The sequence below is a fragment of the Oncorhynchus kisutch genome, linkage group LG10 (genome assembly GCF_002021735.2).
Source record: "Oncorhynchus kisutch isolate 150728-3 linkage group LG10, Okis_V2, whole genome shotgun sequence".
Lineage (NCBI taxonomy): Eukaryota > Metazoa > Chordata > Actinopteri > Salmoniformes > Salmonidae > Oncorhynchus > Oncorhynchus kisutch.
The window spans coordinates 11,345,307-11,367,980 of NC_034183.2; the positions used below are offsets into that span (position 1 = coordinate 11,345,307).

A 22,674-nucleotide genomic window follows, 5' to 3' on the forward strand; every position below is an offset into this window, starting at 1 on the left:
ACTGTAATATATTTACAGTACCAATAATGCTACTGTAGTTGTTTTACGGTTACAGTCTTACTTCTTAATAGTCTTACTGTAAAGCCTCATTTCCCAGAGTGCCGTTCGAGTGAATTGTAGCATTATCAACCATGACTGTATTTGTTAGTGATACAGACAAGGTTGTTGATTTCTTTATTTTCAGTCCTGTGGCCTTCACTAAGTGAGTTCTTAGTTCAACGTTATGATTCAAATGAAACATTTTATGACAATGTATTACATATCTCATAAGGCCTTATTTTGTGGCCTAGTTTTACCCTAACACAGTGGCCTGAAACTCATGGTTTACAGGCCACATCAGGCCTCAAACTAAAAAACAATTGTCACATGCGCCGAATTCAACTGGTGTAGAATTAAAAAAATTAAATGGTAATACAAGAGGAAGAAATAGAATACACAAGAATGGAACGATATATTGAACAGGGAGTGTCAGTACCACAACAACGTGCCGATGTATGATCCACTTTGCAAGCCAGCATAATTTGACTTTCCTGTAATTTTCCCTGGGAAACCTGGTAAAGTTATCAGTATTTTTCACCCTACTTTCAAATCACATTATCCTGGCTTGCAAAGTGATGTGTATTGGAATCCAGCCAGTGTTAGAATTTGCAACACTTTGAATTTTCATTCACCCACAACCTGCATTCAGAATAACTATCAGGGTTAGGGACATTGTGGAGTCTACCTAAACCATTTCAACTGGAACAACCATTTCAGTAACGGGTGCAAAAAGTCTAAATGATTGGATTAGTTTACATTTTGTTTTAGTTATCTTTGTCTAGCATAAGATCATACCAATAATAATAGTATTGTTATGGTACACAGTACTCTTACTGTGATCTTCTTTTACCATTGTTTAAAAGTTGTAGTTACTTGTAACTGGCTGACAGTAAATTACTGTAATTAAAACTGTTTGACAGTACCATTACTGGTACTGTAATATATTGTAAGGGGTTGGAGAAGGAGAAGGGTAGAGTTGTTTGAATTCATCTCATTTCCACAAGGGGCGTGCTTACATGTAGCTTCCTATTTTGTGTGAGCTTGGTTTACGTTTCACAATGAACAATTATTTATTTATTTCATATTAAACCACATGGCCACAAACAAAGCCATGCATATAAAATAACAAAACAAGTACCAATTCACTAAGAATAAAATATTATATTTATAATAATAAATTGCCAAATCGTTTTCTCTCTTGCTTCAGAGGATGTGTTTGGGTTTTGTTGTCCGTGTGCTTTTAGTGTGGCATTCTCTTTGGAACATTCACAAATACATTAAGTGAACTGCATTTTTTACAGTAATCTGCCAAATACATTACATTTTTCTCGACCATTGAATTTCTTCCCACAATGCAATGTAATTCATGGTAATCTACAGTATTCAGTTATACAGTCTGCTACTGTTGATTATATAGTAATTAACAGTGACAATTTCAGGATTTAAAAAAAAGTTTACCTTAGGGACCAGTGCCTGGTCCATACACATCAATAATCCAAGTGGTACATCAGTTTAACAAAGGTCTACACATACAGTGCCTTGCGAAAGTATTCGGCCCCCTTGAACTTTGCAACCTTTTGCCACATTTCAGGCTTCAAACATAAAGATATAAAACTGTATTTTTTTGTGAAGAATCAACAACAAGTGGGACACAATCATGAAGTGGAACGACATTTATTGGATATTTCAAACTTTTTTAACAAATCAAAAACTGAAAGATTGGGCGTGCAAAATTATTATTATAAATGATTATTTTATATATTATTAACCCCCCCCCCCATGTGGGTTGCCCCGGGGCACATGCTCTGTGTTCCCATTTGGTAATCCGGCCCTGTATCACGTGTGTTGTTATGTGTTAATTATTTTCTCGTGGCAACTGGCAAAATGTGTGTGTGTTTGTGTGAGAGATAGAATGCTGCCTCTCTATGTCACTAAATGATGCATGACCAGCATTCACCCCTGACCCTCAGTCAACAAAGAACATAATTTGGAGCACTACTGACATACACACACACACACACACACACACACACACACACACACACACACACACACACACACACACACACACACACACACACACACACACACACACACACACTTCTCTCTCTCTCTCTCTCTCTCTCTCTCTCTCTCTCTTTCCTTTCTACTATCCACCAGTTATCTCAAGATCCCAAGGGAGGTTAGTGTACTCAGAAAAAACATATCTGTAGTTGTGTTTGAATGACTGTGTGTAACCAGAGCTCTCCCCAAGTTGTGCAAATAACTACTCTCTCATGTTGTGTTGAACCATAGAAACAACCAGGAAGAACTAGTTACTCTCTTCTTCTGGAATTGGCAGGATAAACCCATTGGGATCAGACATCTCTTAAAAGGTCCTGATGAATGTTCACAGAGACCTCTAGGTTCACTGAGAGGACAGTGAATACCTAGCAGTGGACTGAACAGCTGAGACGTTTGCTTGCCTGCCTGCCTGCCTGCCTGCCTGCCTGCCTGCCTGCCTGTCTGCCTGACTGCCTCTCTGTCTCTTTGGCCACATGGCCATTAATTGTGATGGTTAAGTTCTGTTCCTGAAAGGCTGCCCATAAAACCAATAACACATACCTGTTCCTGAAAGGCTGCCCATGAAACCAATAACACATACCTGTTCCTGAAAGGCTGCCCATGAAACCAATAACACATACCTGTTCCTGAAAGGCTGCCCATGAAACCAATAACACATACCTGTTCCTGAAAGGCTGCCCATGAAACCAATAACACATACCTGTTCCTGAAAGGCTGCCCATGAAACCAATAACACATACCTGTTCCTGAAAGGCTGCCCATGAAACCAATAACACATACCAGTGCACAACTGGGGCAGCTGAAAGGTAGGAAAGTCAGTCAGTGGTCTTTTTGGCCACTGGTTAGGGATTTTCTGTACGTTTGCTGAAGGTTCCAAGAGCTTTCGACCGTGAGTTCCATTCTGAATAGTTCCACATTCCACATTAAAGCATTCCTCTGAGCCGGTGTTATGTTTTGCCCCTCCCCTTTTAATTCTGCTAGCTGGATCTCAAATTCAGGACACAAAAACATTACGCGTAACACAGCCACAGGGACAGCTGAAGCTGTATGTGAATACAGAGGAGAAAATAAAAAAACTAGGTTAGGAATTGTTGGTTGTTGTACATCAGGTCTGCCTGGGTTGAAATACTATTTGAAATACTATTTGAAATCATTTAAAATACTTTATCTGTGCTTGATTGCAATGGAACCAATAGAAAAGTCTGAAAAGTGCAAAACCCTGCAAATGCAGAACATTTTGAAAGATTTCAAATAGTATTTCAACCCAGGTCTGTTGCACATGTCAATCAAAATTAAGATAGAAAAGCTATAAAATATATAAAATATATATATATATATATATAGTGTATATGCACTACACATACAAAATTATGTGGACACCCCTTCAAATGAGTGGATTTGGCTATTTCAGCCATACCCGTTGCTGACAGGTGTATAAAATTGAGCACACAGCCATGCAATCTCCATAGACAAACATTGACAATAGAATGGCCTTACTGAAGCACTCAGTGACTTTCAACGTGGCACCGTCATAGGACGACACCTTTCCAACAAGTCAGTTTGTCAAATTTCTTCCCTGCTAGAGCTGCCCCGGTCATCTGTAAGTGCTGTTATTGTGTTGTGGAAACGGCTAGGAGCAAAAACGGCTCAGCCGCGAAGTGGTAGGCCACACAAGCTCACAGAACGGAACCGCGGAGTGCTGAAGAGCGTAGCGAGTGAAAATTGTCTGTCCTTGGTTGCCACACTCACTACCGATTTCCAAACTGCCTCTGGAAGCAATGTCAGTACAAGAAGTGTTTGTTGCCGAGCAAGCCTAAAATCACCATTCCTGCCATTGGACTCTGGAGCAGTGGAACCGCGTTCTCTAGTGTGATGAATCACGCTTCACCACCTGGCAGTCCGACGGACGAATCTGGGTTTTGTGGATGCCAGGAGAACACTACCTGCCCGAATACATAGTGCCAACTGTAAAGTTTTGTGGAGGAGGAATAATGGTCTGGGGTTGTTTTTCATGGTTCGGGCTACAACCCTTAGTTCCAGTGAATGGAAATCTTAATGCTACAGCATACAATGACATTCTAGACGATTCTGTGCTTCCAATTTTGTGGCACCAGTTTGGGGAAGGTCTTTTCCTGTTTCAGCATGACAAAGCCCCCGTGCACAAAGCGAGGTCCATACAGAAAGGGTTTGTCGAGATCGGTGTGGAAGATCTCAACTGGCCTGCACAGATCCCTGACCTCAACCCCATTGAACACCTTTGGGATGAATTGGAACGCGAACAGGCCTCATCGCCCAACATCAGTGCCCGACCTCACTAACACTCTTGTGGCTGAATGGAAGAAAGTCCCCGCATCAATGTTCCAACATCTAGTGGAAAGCCTTCACAGAAGAGTTGAGGCTGTTATAGCAGCAAAGGAAGGGGGGGCCAACTCCATATTAACGCCCATGATTTTGGAATAAGATGTTTGACGAGCAGGTGTTCACATACTTTTGGTCATGTAGTGGATATTTAAAATGTCTTACTGGAGATGTCTGTGAAAGCTACTGGGTATGTCCCTCATGTCAACTTATTCCTATGTTTCCCACGCCTTCCCACTTGGGGAGTTATTTTGGTGTGGGACAGGAAGTGAAGGGGCAGAGTTAGAGATTTGTCATTCCCCCAGGCTCAGGTGTCGAGGCAGGGATCAGGTATCATGTCTAGACGACCAGCTGTGCATCTTCACTCCGTGCCCCTTCCTCCCTGCCTCTCCCGCTGGAATCAGGAGTCACCTCTGAACTTAAACACCTCAGCTGGCCACTGCACAGATTATCTAATCAACTATTATATAGAGATTAGTCAATCTACTCTGTGCATTCTGTAGCTCGGGCTGATAAACTTCGTGAACAACCTGAATGTCTTTGGGATCTATAGAGAGTTTAATCCTCAACAAAAAAAAGAACAGTATAACATACTTAACATTTCAGGATGCCTTTCCTTTTTCCTGTCCTTGTGTTATGTGGTTTAGAGTGTATGTGCAACCTAGTTATTCTGCCCCCACTGTGTTCTTTCTGGCCCTCGGGGCTTAATGTGCTGAATGTGTAGAAATGTAAGGAATACATGGAGGAATATGATTATGTGATTCCTAGAAATTCCATTCTGTTTGGGATTTAGATTTAGCATGTTTCGACATTCTTCTCACGTACCTCCCGTCTCTGTGATGTCAGCATTGGTACTTCTGCTTCTGTCTAGCTTTCACTCTCTCTCTCTCTGTGTTTTTCTCTCCTCTTTTCATTCATGCTCACCCGTCCTCTTCTTTGATTTCCCCCCTCTCGCTCTTTACTCTGTGTCTTGTTCACCCCTTTCTATTTCTCTCACCCTCCCTCCCTCCCTCCCTCCCTCCCTCCCTCCCTCCCTCCCTCCCTCCCTCCCTCCCTCCCTCCCTCCCTTGCTACCTCTAGCAGGCCGTCTGCTCTTTAGGGACGAACCATCTCACATTCAGCCTTATGTATCATCTTGCAAGGTCGACTCTGAAATCTTATTTACAGGAATAGCAGATGCATCGAGGAAGGGCTCCGCTCTAGTCTGTGTGTGTGAGTGTGTGTGTTTTGTGTCCTTTTGTCTGTGTTATGTGTTCCAGAAGAGCTGTGCAGCGTTTTGCATAAGAGAGCGAGCAGACAAAGCCGGCCGGCGGGCAGACGCTGGTGCAAAGGATGTGTGTTGGAGACTGGGGACCAGAATGTAGGAATTTATTACCAGCAAGCTCTCTGCTGACAAAGCTGCTTCTTAGACACCCGGAGAGGATCGGAGAGGGGGATGCTGTCTCCCTCTAACTGGACTGTGACTGCTCTTTGTCTGCTCCCACCTCTCTCTATCTCCCTCCTTTCTTCTTCCCCCCTCTCTCTATCTCCCTCCTTGCCCGCTGGATCTGGGAGTGAGGATGTGAGCGACGAGAGGCACAAAGAGAGGAGGTCACATTCTAACCTTCTAACCTCAAGACCTGCTGCTGGAAATACATCTAAAAAGGAACAACATGCTCTGAGAGATTCTCTCTCTCTCTCATTTTTCCTAATTTTTCTCCTCCTCTTCCTCCCCTTCTTCCTCCTCCTGTTCCTGTGTCGGGTTCCTCCGTAGAGTCACGGTTCCACCATGTCCTTGGCATTTTGTGGAAACGAGAACAACTCGTTGGCATACAACGTGGACCGCGGCGTCCTCAACAACGGCTGCTTCCTGGACGCGCTCAACGTGGTGCCGCACATCTTCTTGCTCTTCATCACTTTCCCCATCCTCTTCATTGGTGAGTGTCCGCACAAGGTGAGAGCCCCCCGGCCCCATCACACACACAACAATCACATGACCGAGAAAGTATAGACACACACACAGCAAATTGGCCAATGTTACCTAGTGTTGATTTTTCAGTATAACATTTCTAGTGTTGATTCAGGAGTTAAATGAACTCTGTAAGTGTTAAAATAAAACTCACTGGTGTAAAAGAATCCAAGTGTTGGTGTTAATAACCAGTGTAAGAGTGTGATTGTGTCAGTTTTACTCTGTGGAGAGTAAAACTTTCCCATCAAAACCACCGTCCATCGTTATCATATTTCCCAGCATGCTCTACTGCAGCTAGACTTTTTAGTATTGTTTTTAATATCTGTGTTTTTGCATGTACATTGATTGACATCAAAGGAAGGCCTTATGATATTTGTAATGTATTGTCTTAAACAGTTACATATTAATGATAATATTAGCCCACAAAAAGAACAAATTCAACAACCATTTCTCGGTCACTAACAAATACAGTCATGGGTGGTAAAGCTTTTTATTTGTTATTTTTGTTCACCCATGACTGGAAGTATTGTACAAGTTTAACTGCTACATGGTTATGTAACTTAAAGTTTGATTTTGGCCACTGCCAGTTCTGAGCTCTTTGTAAATGCTTATGTAAGAACATGTGGTAATGGAGACTTGTGAATAATATTGTAATATCCTGACATAAAGACATACAAATGTCTAGGTGTAGTGGATAAAAACATTATGTACAGTACGTTTGGAAAGTATTAAAACTTCTTCCCTATTTCCACATGTTGTGACATTACAGCCTTATTCTAAAATGGATTAAATCAAATGTTTTCCTCATCAATCTACACACAATACCCCATAACGACAAAGTGAAAACAGGTTTTTCGAATTTTTATTCAGTATTCAGACCCTTTGCTATGAGACTCAAATCAAATCAAATCAAATGTATTTGTCACATACACATGGTTAGCAGATGTTAATGCGAGTGTAGCGAAATGCTTGTGCTTCTAGTTCCGACAATGCAGTAATAACCAACGAGTAATCTAACCTAACAATTCCAAAACTACTACCTTATACACACAAGTGTAAAGGGATAAAGAATATGTACATAAAGATATATGAATGAGTGATGGTACAGAACGGCATAGGCAAGATGGAGTAGATGGTATCGAGTACAGTGTATACATATGAGATGAGTAATGTAGGGTATGTAAACAAAGTGGCATAGTATAAAGTGGCTAGTGATACATGTATTACATAAAGATGCAGTAGATGATATAGAGTACAGTATATACATATACATATGAGATGAATAATGTAGGGTATGTAAACATTATATTAAGTAGCATTGTTTAAAGTGGCTAGTGAATCAATTTCTATTATTAAATTGTCTGGAGTTGAGTCAGTGTGTTGACAGCAGCCACTCAATGTTAGTGGTGGCTGTTTAACGGTCTGATGGCCTTGAGATAGAAGCTGTTTTTCAGTCTCTCGGTCCCTGCTTTGATGCACCTGTACTGACCTCGCCTTCTGGATGATAGCGGGGTGAACAGGCAGTGGCTTGGGTGGTTGTTGTCCTTGATGATCTTTATGGCCTTCCTGTGACATCGGGTTGTGTAGGTGTCCTGGAGGGCAGGTAGTTTGCCCCCGGTGATGCGTTGTGCAGACCTCACTACCCTCTGGAGAGCCTTACAGTTGTGGGCAGAGCAGTTGCCGTACCAGGCGGTGATACAGCCCGACAGGATGCTCTCGATTGTGCATCTGTAGAAGTTTGTGAGTGCTTTTGGTGACAAGCCAAATTTCTTCAGCCTTCTGAGGTTGTCACACGACGCTGTCTGTGTGGGTGGACCAATTCAGTTTGTCCGTGATGTGTCCGAGACCCAGGGTCTCGAGCTTGGTGACGAGTTTGGAGGGTACTATGGTGTTAAATGCTGAGCTGTAGTCGATGAACAGCATTCTCACATAGGTATTCCTCTTGTCCAGATGGGTTAGGGGTTAGGGCAGTGTGCAATGTTGTTGTGAAATTGAGCTTAGGTGCATCCTGTTTCCATTGATCATCCTTCCGATGATTTTACAACTTGATTGTAGTCCGCCTGTGGTAAATTCAATTGATTGGACATGATTGGGAAAGGCACACACCTGTCTATATAACTTCTAACCCACAGTTACACACATATCCCACAGTTGAAAGTGCATGTCAAAGCAAAAACCAAGCCATGAGATTGAAGGAATTGTCTGTAGAGAGCTGAGACACAATTCTGGTACCCTGGGGAAGGCTACCAAAAATATATGCAGCATTGAATGTCCCCAAGAACACAGTGGCCACCATCATTTTTAAATGGAAGAAGTTTGGAACCACCAAGACTCTTCCTAGAGCTGGTCTTGGTCAGGGAGGTGACCAAGAACCCAATGGTCACTCTGACAAAGCTCCAGAGTTCCTCTGTGGAGATGGCAAATACTTCCAGAAGGACAACAATCTCTGCAGCACTCCACCAGTGCTGAGGAGTGGCCAGACGTGAGCCACTCCTCAGTAAAAGGCACATGACAGCCCGCTTGGAATTTGCCAAAAGGCATCTAAAGGATCAAACCAAGATTTAACTCTTTGGCCTGAATGTCAAGCATCACATCTGGAAGAAATCTGGCACCATCACCATGGTGAAGCATGGTGGTGGCAGCATCATGCTGTGGGGATGTTTTTCAGCGACTGGAAGACTAGTCAGGATTGAGGAAGGGTTTAATGTAACAAAGTACAGAGCGATACTTGATGAAAACCTGCTCAGGACCTCAGAAAACCAGACATGACAACGCAGGACTGGCTTCGGGCCAAGTCACTGAATGTTCTTGAGTGGCCCAGCCAGAGCCCGGACTTGAACCCGATCGAACATCTCTGGAGAGACCTGAAAATAGCTGTGCAGCAACGCTCCCCATCCAACCTGACAGAGCTTGAGAGGATCTGCAGAGAAGAATGGGAAAAACTTCCCAAATGCCAAGCTTGTAGTGTCATACCCAAGAAGACTCAAGGCTGTAACCTTTGCCAAAGGTGCTTCAACAAAGTACTGAGTAATTATGTAAATGTAATATTTCAGTTTACTTTAATCACTGGTGGTGATGATCAGGAGTATGAAAATGACGAAGATATTATCGAGCCTTACTCCCTAAGATAATAAATTATTACTGAGCCTTACTCCCTAAGATCATCAATTATTACTGAGCCTTACTCCCTAAGATCATCAATTGTTACTGAGCCTTACTCCCTAAGATCATCAATTATTACTGAGCCTTACTCCATAATAAGATCATCAATTATTACTGAGCCTTACTCCCCAAGATCATAAATTATTACTGAGCCTTACTCCATAATAAGATCATCAATTATTACTGAGTCTTACTCCCCAAGATCATAAATTATTACTGAGCCTTACTCATTAATAAGATCATCAATTATTACTGAGCCTTACTCATTAATAAGATCATCAATTAATACTGAGCCTTACTCATGAATAAGATCATAAATTATTACTGAGCCTCTTCCATATGTTTAACTTTTTATATTTAACTATGCATTTATTCATTTAGCATAGGAATATATATTCCACTGTACAGTATGCATAGTACACAGTGTGTCCCCTATGATAAAACCCTTAACATTGTAACGGAAACCTGGTACTCGGTGAAGTCCCTTGTGGGAAGCAACAAGCCCAACCAGCAGGAACCCTCTTCTACTGTCGGGGTTGGGTTACACATCCCTGCTCGCCTCCCATCCTCTTTTGCCTGGTTACCCTCCCCCTTTTCCACTGGTGTCATAATCACTGTGTAACTGGATGGTCACCTCCGTGTCATCAATGTATGACAAGTTCACTGTGCCCCTGTTATTATTACAATGTGCTAAGGCATTCCTCCAGTGTAATTACCATAGCGTGACCTGTGTTTTGTCCCTGTGACAGCTGTCAAAAGGACACTAATGTGCCTGGCTATGTGTCATCGGCGAGTGACTGACCAGTTCACTATGTCCCTGTCACACTGTTGGAGGAAGGCCATTACAAGATTTACCCTGAAACTAATAAGGACTGGTATTAACTAATTAGCTCAGAATGTAGATGAGATAAAAGAGAGAGACAACAAAAACAGAGGAAGACAGCAATAGAGAAGGAGAGAGAACTACTGTGTAAACTGATGCTAATGGTTATAGGTTAAACTCATAAACTCACAAGGACCACTGTGGAGGTGAATGGCTATGGAGCAAACTGATCTCTGTTTCTCTCTGACTCGCTCTGTCTCTCTCCTTCTCTCCCTCTCAGTTCAATTCAGTTTAAGGGGCTTTATTGGCATGGGGAACATATATTTACATTGTCAAAGCAAGTGAAATGGATAATAAACACAAGTGAAATGAACAATAAAACATTTAAAGTAAACAGTCACAAAAGTTCAAAAATAATAAAGACATTTCAAATGACATATCTATATATACAGTGTTGTAATGATGTGCAAATGTTACAGTACAAAAGGGAAAATAAATAAACATACACATGGGTTGTATTTAAATGGTGTTTGTTCTTCACTGGTTGCCCTTTTCTTGTGGCAACAGGTCACAAGTCTTGCTGCTGTGATTGCACACTGTGGTATTTCACCCAATAGATATGGGAGTTTATCAAAATTGGATTTGTGCACATAGCTTGTCTTCTCTTGAGAGCCCGGTTTGCCTTGGGCTCCCTTTGTCAATAGCAAGGCTATGCTTGCTGAGTCTGTACATAGTCAAAGATTCCCTTCATTTTGGGTCAGTCACATTGGTCAGATATTCTGCCACTGTGTACTCTCTGTTTAGGGCCAAATAGCATTCTAGTTTGGAATTTTTGTTTTGTAAATTCATTCCAATGTGTTAAGTCTTTTTGTTTTCTCATGATTTGGCTGGGTCTCTCTCTCTCTCGGTTTCCTCCTTCCTTCTCCAGCATTCAATTAATTTATCTGTTAATGTGGCACATATATGTAATATTGTTTTAAGAGTTTAAGAGACTCCCGAGTCCTATCCCCCTCTCCAATGTTCACAGTGATTCAGTTACACTCACATTAAAAAATACCATAGTGTATACTATGGGAGGAATACTGTAGTATTCACTGCAGTGTTTTTGCAGACTTTACTGTAGTATTCACTGTATTATTTAAGTCCACAAAAACACTACTGTGAATACTGTAGTATTTACTGCAGTATACTGTAGTATTGGAAAAGGTAGTATGTACTATATTAATTACTGTAGTGTTTTTTCAGACTGTAGTATAGTGTAGTATTTTTGTGGACTGTAGTTTATTGTACTATTTTTGCGTACTGTAGTATGGTACACTATAGTATTTTTGGGGACTGTGGTATACTTTAATAGTTACTATTTTCTCAGACTAGTATTTACTAAAGTTTTGTTGTTTTTCTATCTTTGAGATAGAGGTGGGGGACTTTCTCCTCGAGAAAACCTGCAGGAGAATGTCTGTAGTATCTACTACAGTGTTTTTTTGTGGATAATACTGTAGTATTTACTATAGTATTCTACTTTATACAAAAATATTCTATAATAGGTACTACATGTGATTGAGGGATACTACAGTGTGTAGTATAGTATCCTACAGTATACTACAGTTTACTACAGAATTATATAGTAAATACTGTAGTATTCTATAGTATAGTATACTCACCAGAGCAGGTGTCACTGTGTATGTGTGCGTGCATGTGGCGTGAGCAGGCGCGTGCGGCGTGCATGGTTATGCGAGTGTATGTCTATGTGTATGTGCATGCATGTGGCGTGAGCCGGCGCGCGCGGCGTGCACGGTCATGCGCGTGTATGTCTATGTGTATGTGTGCGAGCATGTGGCGTGAGCGGGCGCGCGCAGCGTGCATGGTCATGCGCGTGTATGTCTATGTGTGCGTGCATGTGGCGTGAGCGGGCGCGCGCGGCGTGCATGGTCATGCGCGTGTATGTCTATGTGTATGTGCATGCATGTGGCGTGAGCGGGCGCGCGCGGCGTGCATGGTCATGCGCGTGTATGTCTATGTGTGCGTGCATGTGGCGTGAGCGGGCGCGCGCGGCGTGCATGGTCATGCGCGTGTATGTCTATGTGTATGTGTGCCTGCATGTGGCGTGAGCGGGCGCGCGCAGCGTGCATGGTCATGCGCGTGTATGTCTATGTGTATGTGTGCCTGCATGTGGCGTGAGCGGGCGCGCGCAGCGTGCATGGTCATGCGCGTGTATGTCTATGTGTATGTGTGCCTGCATGTGGCGTGAGCGGGCGCGCGCGGCGTGCATGGTCATGCGCGTGTATGTCTATGTGTGCGTGCATGTGGCGTGAGCGGGCGCGCGCGGCGTGCATGGTCATGCGCGTGTATGTCTATGTGTATGTGTGCCTGCATGTGGCGTGAGCGGGCGCGCGCAGCGTGCATGGTCATGCGCGTGTATGTCTATGTGTATGTGTGCCTGCATGTGGCGTGAGCGGGCGCGCGCAGCGTGCATGGTCATGCGCGTGTATGTCTATGTGTATGTGTGCCTGCATGTGGCGTGAGCGGGCGCGCGCGGCGTGCATGGCGTGCATGGTCATGCGCGTGTATGTCTATGTGTGCGTGCATGTGGCGTGAGCGGGCGCGCGCGGCGTGCATGGTCATGCGCGTGTATGTGTATGTGTGCGAGCATGTGGCGTGAGCGGGCGCGCGCGGAGTGCAAAATAAGCTATTCGTGTCCATTATTAGAAGCATGAACCCACTGGGCACAGATGTGTAGTCTGATTTACATTTGTTTGATTTGTCAACTAATGTGAATTCAACATGAAATCAGGAAAATATTTCACCATGTCATTGAATTTAGGTTAAAAGTTGGATGAAAAAAAGACAAAATGCCCCTACGTTGATGACTTTTGCAAATCCAATTCATTTTCCATGTTGATTCAAGGTCATCACATAGATTTTGGGGCGTTGAAATTACCTGTAAACAATGTTGAATCAAACAGTTTTTGCCCACATGTCTAACTGGCTGCTACTGCCTGGCTCAAAACCACATTAGTCCATTGAGCTAAAATCCTAGATGTTAGCGTTTAGAAGCTGACTGTAATGAAAAGAAAATTCCAGCACACTGGTGATCTATAGTCTTTTCTACGTCTACGTTTCTATAGTCTTTCTACGTTAATGGTAGTTTGACTGAAACATTGGTAAATAAGATCCATTAAATGTCAGAAACATCTTGATCACCTATGTGCAGCCATGGTCACATTCTGACCTTTATTCCTTTTGTTTTGTCTTTATTTAGTATGGTCAGGGCGTGAATTGGGGTGGGCAGTCTATGTTAGTTTTTCTATATTTTCTATTTCTGTTTTTGGCCTGATATGGTTCTCAATCAGAGGCAGCTGTCTATCGCTGTCCCTGATTGAGAACCATATTTAGGTAGCCTGTTTCCCTTTGTGTTTTGTGGTTGGTTATTTTCAGTCTTTGTGTGTCTGCACCAGATAGAACTGTTTCGGTTGGCACTTTGTTGTTTTGCATTTTTGAAGTGTTCAGTTGTTTATTAAAAAGATGAACACTAACCACGCTGCGCTTTGGTCCTCTCCTTCTTCTACCCAAGACAGCCGTTACAGCCATTTTTATCTCAATATCAACTGATTTCTGGGTAACAGTTAAATACATTACTGTGATTATTTTAAAAGAAACAAAAATAGCTTCTTAGTAAAAGGCAATTCCTCGAGCAAGAAGTTTGCTCGGACTGCTTGGGAGTGGTCTGAGGGAGGGGTCTAATCGGAGGAGCCTAATGGAGGGGATGTGTAACCTGAAAATGAGCTGCTGTTGGTAGTGAGGAGGGCAAACTCTTTGTTCTTGGTCTATTAACAAACTGATACTTCAGGTGTTTTTTTCAAACAGCTTTTACAAGAAATGCATTATCATAATTTTCACAATCATGTTTTTGACTACACTGTCCCTTTACTGAAGATAAAACATATCTTCATGCATATAGCAGCACATAAGGTGTGCGAGTTTACTTTATAATAGCTTTTAGGAGCTCACAGGAAGTCTCAGGCAAGGTAGTATTGTTCTCTTTCTGTCTAGACAGGCCTAGCTGCAGGCACCGGAGGCTACAGACAAGGTTACTGTTAAGGGGAGATTAGCTTGGTGACCCACCTCACAGTGAAGACCTTCACAGACTTGGCCGGATGCCACTGACTCCCCTCGGATGACCTTTACTCTTGTCCTACTTCTACGACCTTTTATCTTGTCCTACTCCTACGATTTTTCATCTTGTCCTACTCCTATGACCTTTCATCTTGCCCTGATCCTATGACCTTTTATCTTGTACTGCTCCTATGACATTTCATCTTGTCCTACTCCTATAACGCACAGGGACAACTTCATTGTTAAGCATTTCAAGGTTGGACTGGGAGTTAGCAGAATTGAATCTACAGCTTTAAGCAAATGTCTGAAAGTGAATACACCTGAAGGGGACTGTGTGTGTCCACTACAGTCCCTGTACGCAAATCAGTAGTCTGAGGTGTCTTATTTGAGGCCAGGATTTTATCTAATCAGCAGCAGATCCGCCTTATAGAGCACTTGACATTTGAAGGTAATTTATGATTGAGCTGACATGTTCAGCATTTACCGGGATTGCAGTATGTGTGAACACAAAACATTGCCTTTTAAATTGTGCATAGCTGAAAAAGCTTGATTGGATTGAATCCCGGCTGTAGACAAGTAAAATGTATAATATTATTGTGGATGCTTAGTGGAAATTGACTCTCACCTGTCCAACTCTCTCCTAGTGCTTCATTTGTAAATTGGGACCTGCCGGAACAAAAAGTGAGCTGAGAGGAGGACCTGGGGGCTCGGAGGTACCAGCATTAAAATAAAAGATTATAATAAAGCAGGGCATATGCATCTTTGTTTTTGCGTGCTGGCATAGAGCACTAGAGTAGAGGTGCTGGCATAGAGCACTAGAGTAGAGGCGCTGGCATAGAGCACTAGAGTAGAGGTGCTGGCATAGAGCACTAGAGTAGAGGCGCTGGCATAGAGCACTAGAGTAGAGGCGCTGGCATAGAGCACTAGAGTAGAGGTGCTGGCATAGAGCACTAGAGTAGAGGCGCTGGCATAGAGCACTAGAGTAGAGGTGCTGGCATAGAGCACTAGAGTAGAGGCGCTGGCATAGAGCACTAGAGTAGAGGCGCTGGCATAGAGCACTAGAGTAGAGGCGCTGGCATAGAGCACTAGAGTAGAGGCGCTGGCATAGAGCACTAGAGTAGAGGCGCTGGCATAGAGCACTAGAGTAGAGGGGCTGGCATAGCGCACTAGAGTAGAGGCGCTGGCATAGAGCACTAGAGTAGAGGCGCTGGCATAGAGCACTAGAGTAGAGGCGCTGACATAGACCACTAGAGTAGAGGCGCTGGCATAGAGCACTAGAGTAGAGGCGCTGGCATAGAGCACTAGAGTAGAGGCGCTGGCATAGAGCACTAGAGTAGATGCGCTGGCATAGAGCACTAGAGTAGAGGCGCTGGCATAGAGCACTAGAGTAGAGGCGCTTGCAGAAGTTGCACACAGGGGGATTCTTTTTCTAAGCCTAGGGTCTGGGAAACGACACACTTATTGTACAATACTAGGAGGAAATTATAGTCCTGAAAAAACTTTCCAGTTTCACAGACTCACTCAATGATGCACAGCTCACTCACCGGCGATGGCCAATGCGCTCGTGCTGAAAGCCTATATCTTCCTTGTTTTACTTTGCCAAACAATGTCATTCACTCAATAGGCCTACTTGGAAGTTGATTACATATTTGGTAGCCTACAGACAGTTTAGTATTATCTTTTCAGCAGAATCCAAGGCCTGTTTTGCATGTTGTTCACTGATAGATAAACGGTGCGTTCCCGACGGTAGGAATGCCTTGTGATTGGGCAACACACAAAACACACAATAAGCTATTGATCCTCTGTGGCTAAATGATAGACCTACTCCTGGTGTAGTATTCTGAATTATTTAATTTATGCTGTGGCACCTCCAGCGCCCTTCCCTATGATTCTATAAGGAAATAAGTTTAGAATAAAAAGACCACATTTACACCACACACAGAGACGCTTACAAAGCTCTCCCTTGCCCTCCATTTGGCAGATATGACCATAATTCCATCCTCCTGATTCTTGCTTACAAGCAAAAACTAAAGCAGGAAGTACCAGTGACTCACTCAATTCGGAAGTGGTCTGATGACGCAGATGCTACGCTACAGGACTGTTTTGCTAGCACAGACTGGAATATGTTCCGGGATTCATCCACCTCAGTCACTGACTTCATCAATTAGTGCATCGACGACGTCGTTCCCACAGTGACCGTACATACATATCCAAACCAGAAGACACGAGGCAACATCCGCTCCGAGCTAAAGGCTAGAGCTGCCACTTTCAAGGAGTGGGACACTCCTATAAGAAATCCTGCTATGCCCTCAGACAAACCATCAAACAGGCAAAGTATCAATACAGGACTAAGATTGAGTCCTACTACACTGGCTCTGACGCTCGTCAAATGTGGCAGGGCTTGCAAACTATTACGGACTACAAAGGGAAACCCAGCCGCGAGCTGCCCAGTGACGCAAGCCTACAAGACGAGCTAAATGCCTTTTATGCTCGCTTGGAGGCAAGCAACACTGAAGCATGCATGAGAGCACCAGCTGTTCAGGACGACTGTGTGATCACAGTGTTGAAAGGCTGGTCATGGCTCATATCAACACCATTATCCTGGGAAACCCTAGACCCACTCCAATTCGCATATCACCCAAACAGATCCACAGAAGACGGAATCTTAATCGCACTCCACACTGCCTTTTCCCACCTGAATAAAAAGAACACATGTGAGAATGCTATTCATTGACTACAGCTCAGCATTCAAAACTATAGTGCCCTCAAAGCTCATCACTAAGCTAAGGACCCTAGGACTAAAGACTTACCCCTGCAACTGGATTCTGGAATTCCTGACGGCCACCCCCAGGTGGTAAGGGTAGGAAACACAACATCTGTCACACTGATCCTCAACACTGGGGTCCCTCAGGGGTGCGTTCTCAGTCCCCTCCTGTACTCCCTGTTCACTCACGACTGGGTGGCCAAGCACGACTCCAACACAATCATTACGTTTGCTGACGACATAAAAGTGGTAGGCCTGATCACCGACAATGATGAGACAGCCTATAGGAGGTCAGAGACCTGGCAATGTGGTGCCAGGACAACAACTTTTCCCCCAATGTGAGCAAGACAAAGGAGATGATTGCGTCACCGCCAGGTATGGCAACTGCTCGGCATCCAACCGTAAGGCGTAACAGAGGGTAGTGCGTACAGCCCCGTACATCACTGGGGTCAAGCTACCTGCCATCCAGGACTTATATACTAGGTGGTGTCAGAGGAGGGCCCAAAAAATTGTCAAAGACTCCAGTCATCCAAGTCATAGACTGTTCTCTCTGCTACCGCACGGCAAACACTACTGGAGCGCCAAGTCTAGGTCCAAAAGGCTCCTTTACAGCTTTACCCCCAAGCCATAAGACTGCTGAACAACAAATCAAATGGTCACCCAGACTATTTACATTGACCCCCCTTGTTTGTTATTGTCATTTTATTGTGTTACTTTTAATTACATTTTTTACTATAGTTTATTTAGTAATTATTTTCTGCATTGTTGGTGAAGGGCATGTAAGTAAGCATTTCACGTTAAGGTCTACATCTCTTGTAGTCGGTGCATGTGACAAACACCATTTGATTTGCCTTTAAGTGCAATGCTGGACAGATGAGAGTTGCAGGCTCATGTTTATCAGAGCAGAGAGAGGGAGAGGGACCATAGAAAGGGAGTTCTGTAAGAGATACAGGCACGCTTTTCACTCTCAACACAACGATGGCCACGCATTGGTCTATAGGTTTGAGCAAACCATAAACCTGGGCCAGCCCAGCATGAATCAATTATTATAATATCGGGCACGTTTTCACATGATGTGTTTTAGGGGGCAGGAGAATTACTTGAATTAACTCAGATTTTATTATAATTTTTACATTGCAAACGGTGAAAATACATTTTCATACCAAGAGAGGTACTGAAACTTGCCAAATGGGTTTCGCAATGAAGCATTCCAAAATTGAGGGGTTCCCCTGTTCCGGCAGGATCCGGCTCAAACTAAGCACTGCTGTCTGTCATCAGATCAGATAAAGAAGGGAGCGAAGCTATGTTAGACAGGCGTCACACTGTTCTCTGAGGTTAACTTCCTTTTTCCTGTGTTATTGTTGATATCAGAAAGACGTCACACTGTTCTCTGAGGTTAACTTCCTGTTTACTGTGTTGTTATTGTTGACATCAGACTTATGTCACACTGTTCTCTGAGGTGAACTTCCTGTTTCCTGTGTTGTTGTTGTTGAGATCAGACAGACATCACACTGTTCTCTAAGGTTAACTTCCTGTTTCCTGTGTTGTTGTTGTGTTTGCTGTGTGCTGTAAGGCTGGGGCAGCCAGAGCTCCAAGGTGCACATCCACCACAGCACCTGGCTGCACTTCCCTGGTCACAACCTGCGCTGGCTCCTGACCTTCATCCTCCTCTTTGTCCTGGTCTGTGAGATTGCTGAGGGCATCGTCTCCGATGGGTGAGTCCATTTCCCCCTAATCCACTACTGCAGTGGTTCTCAACCCTTTATTTATTTATTTTATTTTTATTTCACCTTTATTTAACCAGGTAGGCAAGTTGAGAACAAGTTTTCATTTACAATTGCGACCTGGCCAAGATAAAGCAAAGCAGTTCGACACAAACAATGACACAGAGTTACACATGGAGACAAACAAACATACAGTCAATAATATAGTAGAAACAAGTCTATATACGATGTGAGCAAATGAGGTGAGATAAGGGAGGTAAAGGCAAAAAAAAGGCCATGGTGGCAAAGTAAATACAATATAGCAAGTAAAACACGGGAATGGTAGATTTGCAGTGGAAGAATGTGTAAAGTAGAAATAAAAATAATGGGGTGCAAAGGAGCAAAATAAATAAATAAAATAAAATAAATACAGAAGGGAAAGAGGTAGTTGTTTGGGCTAAATTATAGGTGGGCTATGTACAGGTACAGTAATCTGTGAGCTGCTCTGACAGCTGGTGCTTAAAGCTAGTGAGGGAGATAAGTGTTTCCAGTTTTAGAGATGTTTTTAGTTCGTTCCAGTCATTGGCAGCAGAGAACTTTAAGGAGAGGCGGCCAAAGAAAGAATTGGTTTTGGGGGTGACCAGGGAGATATACCTGCAGGAGCGCGTGCCACAGGTGGGTGATGCTATGGTGACCAGCGAGCAGCGAGTGAGATAAGGGGGGACTTTACCTAGCAGGGTCTTGTAGATGACATGGAGCCAGTGGGTTTGGTGACGAGTATGAAGCAAGGGCCAGCCAATGAGAGCATACAGGTCGCAATGGTGGGTAGTAGATGGGGCTTTGGTGACAAAACGGATGGCACTGTGATAGACTGCATCCAATTTGTTGAGTAGGGTATGGAGGCTATTTTGTAAATGACATCGTCGAAGTCGGGGATTGGTAGGATGGTCAGTTTTACAAGGGTATGTTTGGCAGCATGAGTGAAGGATGCTTTGTTGCGAAATAGGAAGCCAATTCTAGATTTAACTTTGGATTGGAGATGTTTGATGTGGGTCTGGAAGGTGAGTTTACAGTCTAACCAGACACCTAGGTATTTGTAGTTGTCCACGTATTCTAAGTCAGAGCCGTCCAGAGTAGTGATGTTGGACAGGCGGGCAGGTGCAGGCAGCGATCGGTTGAAGAGCATGCATTTAGTTTTACTTGTATTTAAAAGCAATTGGAGGCCACGGAAGGAGAGTTGTATGGCATTGAAGCTTGCCTGGAGGGTTGTTAACACAGTGTCCAAAGAAGGGCCAGAAGTATACAGAATGGTGTCGTCTGCGTAGAGGTGGATCAGAGACTCACAGCAGCAAGAGCGACATCATTGATGTATACAGAGAAGAGAGTCGGTCCAAGAATTGAACCCTGTGGCACCCCCATAGAGACTGCCAGAGGTCCGGACAACCCTGGTCCTGGGGAACCCAAAGGGGTGCGCATTTTTGTTTTTGCCCTAGCACTACACACCTGATTCAAATCATCAAGGCCTTTTGATGAGTTGATAATTTGAATCAGCTGTGTAGTGTTAGGGCAAAAACAAAAATGTACACCCCTTTAGCTCCCCAGGATCAGGATGAGAACCAGTGCTCTACTGGAACTATGGCCATGTTTGACGTACCCCTCCCCAATACCTCCCCAGCACCTCCCCAGTACCTCCTCAATACCTCCCCAGTACCTCCCCAGTACCTCCTCAATAGCTCCCCAGTACCTCCTCAATACCTCCCCAGTACCTCCTCAATACCTCCCCAGTACCTCCTCAATACCTCCCCAGCACCTCCCCAGTACCTCCTCAATACCTCCCCAGTACCTCCTCAATACCTCCCCAGTACCTCCTCAATACCTCCCCAGTACCTCCCCAGTACCTCCTCAATACCTCCCCAGTACCTCCCCAGTACCTCCTCAATACCTCCTCAATACCTCCCCAGCACCTCCCCAGTACCTCCTCAATACCTCCCCAGCACCTCCCCAGTACCTCATCAATACCTCCCCAGTACATCCTCAATACCTCCCCAGTACCTCCTCAGTACCTCACCAGTCCTTCCCAGTACCTCCTCAGTACCTCCCCAGTCCTCTTGGACTGAGTGAGGCCGGTTGGACGTCTTGTCAAATTCTCTAAAACAACATTGGAGGCGGCTTATTGTAAAGCAATTAACATAACATTTTCTGGCAACAGCTCTGGTGAACGTTTCTGCAGTCAGCATGCCAATTGCACAGTCCCTCAAAAATCTGTGTCATTGTGTTATGTGACAAAACTGCACATTTTAGAGAGACCTTTTATTGTCTACAGCAAAGGTGGACCTGTGGAATGATCATGCTGTTTAATCATCTTCTTGATATGTGACACCTGTCACGGGGTTGGATTATCTTGGCAAAGGAGAAACACCCACTAACAGTGATGAATAGCCAGATATCTTGCTTGTTTGTAGGTGACCAAATACTTATTTTCCACCATAATTTGCAAATAAATTCATAAAAAATCCTACAACTCAGTCCAAGAGGACTGGGGAGGTACTGAGGAGGTACTGGGAAGGACTGGTGAGGTACTGAGGAGGTACTGGGAAGGTATTGAGGAGGTACTGGGGAGGTATTGAGGATGTACTGGGGAGGTATTGATGAGGTACTGGGGAGGTGCTGGGGAGGTATTGAGGAGGTACTGGGGAGGTATTGAGGAGGTACTGGGGAGGTACTGGGAAGGTATTGAGGAGGTACAATCCTCTGGATGATTTTTTCTCATTTTGTCTGTCATAGTTGAAGTGTACCTATGATGAACATGACAGGCCTCTCTCATCTTTTTAAGTGAGAGAACTTGCACAATTGGTGGCTGACTAAATACTTTTTTGCCCCACTGTGTGTGTATATATATATATATATATATATATATATATATATATATATATATATATATAAAGTTGAAGACGGTGGTTTATATATACCTTAATCAAATGCATATAGTCTGAGTTTTTCACAATTCCTGACATTTAATCCCAGTAAAAATCCCCTGTTTTAGGTCAGTTAGGATCACCACTTAATTTTAAGAATGTGAAATGTCAGAATAATAGTAGAGAGAATGATTTATTTCAGCTTTTATTTCTTTCATCACATTCCCAGTGGGTCAAAAGTTTACATACACTCAATTAGTATTTGGTACCATTGCCTTTAAAATGTTTAACTTGGGTCAAATTTAGGTAGCCTTCCACAATAAGTTGGGTGAATTGAGTTTGTAGGTGTAACTGAGTTTGTAGGCCTCCTTGCTCTCACACGCTTTTTCAATTCTGCCCACACATTTTCTATAGGAATGAGGTCAGGGCTTTGTGATGGCCATTCCAATACCTTGACTTTGTTGTCCTTAAGCCATTTTGCCACGACTTTGGAAGTATGCTTGGGGTCATTGTCCATTTGGAAGACCCATTTGCGACCAAGCTTTAAATTCGTGACTATTGTCTTGAGATGTTGCTTCAATATATCCACAAAATGTTCCTCCATCACGATGCCATCTATTTTGTGAAGTGCACCAGTCCCTCCTGCAGCAAAGCACCCCCACAACATGATGCTACCACCACCGTGCTTCACGGTTGGGATGGTGTTCTTCAGCTTGCAAGTCTCCCCCTTTTTCCTCCAAACATAATGATGGTCATTATGGCCAAACAGTTCAATTTTTGTTTCT

The 22,674-nt window shown here is 43.7% G+C and overlaps 1 protein-coding gene across 2 annotated transcripts in view; it reads left to right on the plus strand.

The window, feature by feature from the left end:
• Nucleotides 1-5,544: 5,544 nt before the first annotated feature.
• LOC109898452 (ATP-binding cassette sub-family C member 8) overlaps nt 5,545-22,674 on the plus strand; it is a 138,915-nt gene continuing 121,785 nt past the window's right edge. For both annotated transcript variants that reach the window (XM_031833100.1, XM_031833101.1), the window contains exons 1-2: nt 5,545-6,377; nt 18,845-18,986. In XM_031833100.1, the coding sequence (XP_031688960.1) occupies nt 6,230-6,377; nt 18,845-18,986 (290 nt within the window). In that variant the 5' untranslated portion in view covers nt 5,545-6,229. The remainder of the gene's footprint in view (nt 6,378-18,844; nt 18,987-22,674) is intronic.